General features: G+C 36.1%; 1 protein-coding gene across 1 annotated transcript in view; it reads left to right on the forward strand.

Annotated features, from left to right (window-relative positions):
• The window catches only part of LRBA (LPS-responsive vesicle trafficking, beach and anchor containing), a 419,049-nt gene that overhangs the window by 86,304 nt on the left and 325,703 nt on the right, over positions 1 to 7,042 (forward strand). The window contains 5 exon segments of the mRNA XM_009327509.1: positions 256 to 436; positions 1,724 to 1,851; positions 2,223 to 2,330; positions 4,895 to 5,066; positions 5,714 to 6,152. Of these exon segments, the coding sequence (XP_009325784.1) occupies positions 256 to 436; positions 1,724 to 1,851; positions 2,223 to 2,330; positions 4,895 to 5,066; positions 5,714 to 6,152 (1,028 nt within the window).

Genomic DNA, 7,042 nt, shown 5'->3' on the forward strand with positions numbered 1-7,042 from the left:
GCTTTCCCTAAGATAAATTGGGTGCCTGCCTTCTTTGCCTGACGACATAAAAAGAAGTTGCCTAGCTTCATTGTCCCACAGTGGTCTGGAATGGGATTAAATCCCAATATTAATGATTGTTCCTAGAATATGACTAATTAGTACTTTTGAATGTGACTTGAAATGGACTTCCAGCATATATTTTTCTTCATTTAAGTTGTAGAAATATCACCTTTGTGAAGAAGTAAATGTTGCTTTCAATTTTTCTCTGTGTAGCATGAATTGGAGAATATTGAGCCAACTCAAGGACTTTCAGTAGAAGCATCTTTAACGTTTCTCCAGAGATTAATCAACCTTGTGGATGTGCTAATTTTTGCAAGCTCTCTTGGTTTCACTGAAATTGAGTCTGAGAAAAATATGTCATCTGGAGGGATTCTGAGGCAATGTCTTCGTCTGGGTGAGCAAATAAAACCACTTAATGAGCGTGGGAGCTTGCTGTTACTAAATAGTTAGCAATTGTTAGCTTTATTATTTTTTTCTGTCCTTTTTTTGTTAAATCGAGATTAAATTTGGTCAAAGAAGCATTGGGATCTTTTACTATTTTACTATTACTGTATTCTGCAATGCATATACATGGGGTTCTTTTCCTCTTTAAAAAGTTTAAAGGAAATAAATGATCAAGTTTGGTAGCCTGATTGTTGTGGCTGCATGTTTTCGTTTTATCCATGAAGATACTTCTTTTGCCAAAGTTCCCCAAATATTCAAGGGTGAGAATATAGCAGCTTTAAGAAAAAGAAATCTGGTACTATATACAAAAACATGAACTTTTACAATATGTAGAAAAGAGGTTTAAATCTTGAGGTCAGTAGATGAAGGTATGGTGAAAACTAGAGATGTAAATTTCTAAAGAGTAGGGTTCAAATTGAGCAGTAGTTGTATCCAGTATTATAGTATGTTTGCATCAAATTGGATTGAAAGAAAGTGGTCATTACCTAAAAAAGTAATGACTATTCTGGAATTGAGAACATACAACTGGGTTCAGTTAGTTAATACAGGAAGAAAGTGTTCATGCTAGTTGCATGCTGTAAGACTTTTTGTAATGAAAAGTTTAATTTGCATGAGTGCCAGAGCAGCTCAGAGCCTCAACAGTAACTAGCCTTCCTCTCCCTTTCTAGGCAATTAAAACTTTGTGCAGGTAGAACAAGATTTATGGGATGCAAACAGGTATAGAGGTGGGGTAGTTCTTTTTTCCTTTGAAAATAATATTAGAAGATGAAACAGGTACAATTGTGAAGCTAAAAAAATAAATCGTGTAACTTCAGAACGTTTAGTCTAAGAGTAACAGAGCATTGTGAAGCAAACATTGTCATTTGTTTCACTAGTGTATCACTTGTCTTTCTTCCTTGCTAGTCTGTGGAATTTAGCTGTCTTCACCCTCCCCACCCCATGGTTGTATGCATGGTAAAATTTCAATGAGGGATGCTAACTTACTCACTTTGAAGTATCCATTAGATACAGCATACATGTTCTAATAGTTTAGCATTACTTATTAGTTGTAAATTATTAAAGAATTATGAGCATTGTTTTGCGACTATTTAAAATTTATGGAAGCAAAATATCATTTTACTGATGTGCTTAAACTTTTTAGTTTAAGTGAGAAACAGAAACGTATTATACATCTCTGTAAGGGATATAAACAGTACTATTTCCCAGAGTAATTCTTAACATTTCTTTTCCCTTCAAGTATGTGCGGTAGCAGTAAGAAATTGCCTGGAGTGTCAACAGCATGCACAGATGAAGCCTATTGGAGACATTGGGAAGAACCAAAAAACAGTGCAGGGCTTTATAGGAACAGGGAAGTCTGCAGCAAAGGCAAGTATAAGACCACATTCAGGAACACAAAAGTAAATAATTATTACTCCGTACAGAGGGATAAGTTTTTAAATTTATACCTGCACCTCTGATACTTTAATAGAGCTGAAGGGCATGAACACTGGAAATCCTGAGGTAGTTTTTCCAAGATGTGAATTTAACACTTACATATTTAACCTTCCACAGTGAAATAAATGTCACAAGAATTTGCCAGATTTTATTTTTTTTTCCTTTAAAGATGAAATGCATATCTGATCTTTGTGCTCTAGTTATGACAATACGTACAGTGGGTGATTGTACACACTTAATGATTCTTGGTAGAATGCTTTTACGAACAGAATCTGAAACAATTGTGCTTTTTTTGTGAATAGAGTCCAGTGGACATTGTGACTGGTGGTATTTCTCCAATACGAGACCATGACAGACTTCTGCAGGATATGGATATTAATCGACTTCGAGCAGTAGTGTTCAGAGATATAGTAAGTTACAAATAATGTTGTTTTCTTTGTAGCTACATTTCTGCATATATCTGTTTGCTAAACACTTGCTATGTGTTACACAGTTTGGCTAAATTGAATTTACAAAAACTGAATACTGCTCACAGTAATTAGGAACACATAATACTCTGCAGCTGTTGTAGTGTTTGGGATAGGAAAGAGGGAGAGGTGAGAATTGCTGCCTGCCGATCAGGCTCTTTGATGTGTTCCTAAGAGCTGATTCTCTGGAATTCTGTCTACTGTATATTAAATACGTTGTGTTTAGTACAAATATATACTTTCACATGTTGTACATAAACAGTTTGTCTATGTATGCTATGTATCATAAAGATGTTTATGTGTACTTTTTGAAAAATGAGTATCTTTCTAGCTAATTGGAAATTAGAGGTCATCCCTAATTCCTTTACTTCCCCTCAGAGGAACCAATTTGTGTGCATGTGCTGTAAATATGCATATGTTTTTTAGTCTTGAATTGACTAAAAATATCTTTTCCCTATGTCAGCAACTTTATAGCTGATATTGAGGAAATTGAGATTGATTGCTTTAAAAAAACCCCAACAACTCTGTAAGCAAATGCAGCAGCTATAATGGCTATGAGTCGTTGGTGACCACAAGCTTGGACACCAGAACTTATTTTACAATAATTAGCCTATTTAGCAAGTATAGCGATTTACACAGTGACTTTTGTTCTATCCAGAATAGTGAAGGATCTTTGGTTTTTATCTTTACAGCAGTTATTGATTGAAACAAGATTCTTTCAACCCCTACTTCAGTATCAGTGTGCAAAAGTGTAATGGGAAGTGAATCTTTCATGCTGGTGGCAACTAAAATAATCCTAATGATGCAATCTTTAAAATCAAGCACATTTTGTGTACTCATTTTTTTTCTTTAAAAAACCCCCCAATATACACACACAAACTCTGGTTGGTTTTTTTTTCCATATCTAATCCACCAAGTTCTCTGTTTCACAGATAAATGTAAAATGATGCAATAACTCTGCTTTTTGGCTACTGTGTTGAGCTGTGGAGAAAAACTAGACTTTAAAAGATCTATTTTGGAATAGTTTTTATCTGAGCTGCTTATACATGCGTCTAAATACTTTATGTTTGATTTGCATGCAATTTCTTACATTGTGTTCAGCACATAGAATTGTGATTGGCATGGTTTGAATCTGTATAGGAGAAACTCAGATGGATTCCACTTGTAGTACTTCCAGTAGTATATGAACTTTATTTCAAGGAATTCTACAAACATACCAGAAAAATAAGGAAGGGGTCATGCTAATTCACTGGATCACAACCTTATTAAGTACAGTTGGAAACTGTCTTGCAAAAATTCATCTAGCAAGAAAATTCTTTATAATCCTTACCATTGTAGGGGGCTTCCATCAATCTCGCACTGTGCTTGCCTGATGCTAACCTGTTATTAGCTTAATTGTTTCTGTCTTGTTCTACGAAAGTTAAGGATTTGGGTCGAGCTGATGGGAATATAGGTTGTTTCTTCAGCATAACAGATAGGATCCAGCTATGTTATCTAGTTCTTAATAGAGAACTTCTCATAAACTTCTCCTAGTATAGCTTATTAAAGAGCTCTTCATAGAATGTGGGGCTTCAATAGGCACTACAATCATGATAAAATGAACTTTATAGTTTAACTTACTTTCTTGAACTACTCAGAGGGAAAAATTGAATGCTACCTGAGCCCTTATGTAAATGAGGGAACCTTTCCCCCCCGCCCCAACATCCTTTCTCTTACTGATTGGTCAGTGAGGATCCAAATATTCAGTTCTCCTGTGATCCCAAAGTGTACAAAGCTTTTCCTCCTTCGACAGCCAAAGGGGACAGGCTTAGGCTAAATTATAATGTCTAGTCAGATCTGGGAGGTGGTTCTTTCCTCTGTTTCACTAGGAGTGACTCTGGGCAGGTACCTGGCATAGTTCATATTAAGATTTGTTTTTAAGATTTTCTTAAAATCCCTTCATAAAGTTACAGCTGTAATGCAAATGCATATTTGCCAATTCTTGTTTAAATTGTACATAGTACAGTACATCCATCTGGACAATCTGATGATGAAATAAAACCTTAACACTGGTTCGGGAATTTGTTCCACTTCCTTCATTAATATGTAATAGTTTATAAATGCTTTTACAGTTTTGTTGAGTACACTTGCCTGGTGGTGCTTCACAGGAAATGCTGTTAATATCTTGGCACATTTGAGGAAATGTAATAGAGGAAACACCTGTAAATAAATAAAGGGGACCTAGTCCCTGCACTAATTTGAAGCATGTAGTCAAAACACACAACCTTAGTCAAATTGTCATATTTATAAATGAAAAATGAAAGGATTAGTGCCACTTGAATACAATTGCTGTATTCCCTAGCTTTACAGGTGAGACAAACTGTGAATAGAGAATATTGTTCTTCCATTGTTGACATGTCAGCTTACTCTTGGTCTGTTTATGGTAGCACTGGGCATACTTTACAGAAAAATAAACATGCTGCTGAAATTGTAATGGAAAAATCTGTGTGTGTTTCCTTTTTTTACAGGAGGATAGTAAACAGGCTCAGTTTTTGGCTTTGGCTGTTGTGTATTTTATTTCTGTGCTCATGGTTTCGAAATACAGAGATATACTGGAACCGCAGAATGAAAGACGACCACCAAACCATAGCCAGCCATTCAAGGAATCAGAAATTGAAAATAATGAAACTCCTGCTACAGGTGAACTGTTAATTATTTTGCCAAATGAAATAATGTGGCTTATGCATCTTAAAATTCTGTAGAAGTCCATGTGAGACTGTATAGAAATATGCGCATTGTTACCACTTAAATAAACAACATTATAGTATTCAATTTGCCTCAGTATTTGTGTGTATTTTTTTCTGATCTGAGAAGAACCTAATCTATAGGTTGATTTTGCTGTGTAGAGGTGGTTGATCTCACTGAAGTAGCTAAGTATTCATGAATGCTTCTTGCAGAAACATTACTATTTTGCAGAAGGAAAGTATGCATAAGCATAGACTGGCAGCTTTTTGCTTCCACTATAAGACTTCTTTCTCCTGTTCTACTTTAGGGCAATCAATTTTCATTCTTTGACTGTTGCGTCAGTATCTTCTATTTCCTTGTCTCAATTTTTGGATGTTATAACTTTTCAGGCTTCTCAGAAATTAAAAGGAAATTCTTCCGTTCTAAGTTTCCTATTAAATACTTACAGATAATATTAAATCTCTAAGTAGGCAAGAGGAAATACTTATAGCTGTGTTATTTCACTTGTCACCTATGGGTATTACTTCTTTAGGAGCAATGTGGTGAATGCAATTCTGTTAATAATGAACTTAAAATGTGCTTTCTGGTTTTGGTATGAACAGATGTGGAAACCCCGTCTGCTGCTCTTGGTGGTTCAGTCTCCACTGAAGGTTCAGAAAGTACAGCGTCTGTACGAAGAAGGGATTCTGGTCTTGGGGAGGAACCAGCTTCAGGCCAAACGAACAGTTCCGGTACTGTTGCTGAAGCAGGACCTTTGTATGTCAGTGCAGGTCCAGATGCAATCAGTGAAGTACTATGCACGCTCTCATTAGAAGTAAATAAGTCTCAGGAGGGCAGAAGTGAGACAGGAACTGAGGATAGTAAGCCTGCAATTTCTGTGCCAGCTGCAAAAAATGTCAATGTAAAGGACATCCTGAGAAGCTTGGTAAGCGCACCAGGTGATGGGACTGCAGTGGACGCTGCTCTTCTGCCACCAACCTTCCTCGGAGTTCTTGGTGATGGAGCTGCTGAGCAGCCTGTACAGTTCCATTCCTTTGACAGGTAATGTAACTTCTAAAATATTTGGGCTATTTCATTTTGCTTAAGGTATCTGTAAGGAACAGAAAAATTCCCATTTCAGTTCACCAGATCTCATGTACGGTGTCATCTAGTACTTAATATAATCAAGATGCTTTGATTTACAAGTAGAACCTTTGACTACAAAGTCCACTGACATTACATAGGTTCATCATGAAGGTACGCTCTGCAATTCATGGGATGCTATGTTATGCTACAAAAGACTGTGGAAATGAAAAATGGCTGGTGATTATGTTATACTTGAAGGTCTTGAAGCCAGCACCTCTTTAAAAGAGTTAACTCTTCTGTCTCCATACATGTTACAGCTCAGAAGCAGTATGGTAAGAGGGCTAATAAATTGCCTAGAAATGACTGCAAGAGTAAAAGAAAAGATTAAGGGTGTAAGCTGTTCTTTTGTCTTTCCTGTTCTCCTACTCCTAACTGCAGCACTTGCAGATGAGTGCTGCTGTACTGTGCATGTTTAGTCAGTTATAAAGGATGCAAGTTATTTAATGTCCATTTTATTTCCTAATGTAACGATGTGTAGATTAGCTTGTGTATTGATCACAAAGCTGTATCTAGTTTCTGTTACTGTGGACCTGCAAAAGAACACTGGTTTAATAATAGTTACAAATGGATCGAAAACGATAAAGAAATCATCTAGGTGTCCTACTTACAGAATACTCCTATATTCATTTGTGAAAATGCATCTGTGTTCTGCCTTCTGGTGCTAAAGGCCTACTTTAAATCTTTCAGGCTTCATCCAGTAGATATATCCCTAAGCTGTCAGATTTGCTTTGTTGTTATAATAGCTTTTAAAATTTTGTTTCATTTTAATAAATATCTGCCTTAATACTCAAATGCTGTTTCACAAA

Source organism: Pygoscelis adeliae, unplaced genomic scaffold (genome assembly GCF_000699105.1).
Source record: "Pygoscelis adeliae isolate BGI_AS28 unplaced genomic scaffold, ASM69910v1 Scaffold157, whole genome shotgun sequence".
NCBI classification, from domain to species: Eukaryota; Metazoa; Chordata; class Aves; order Sphenisciformes; family Spheniscidae; genus Pygoscelis; species Pygoscelis adeliae.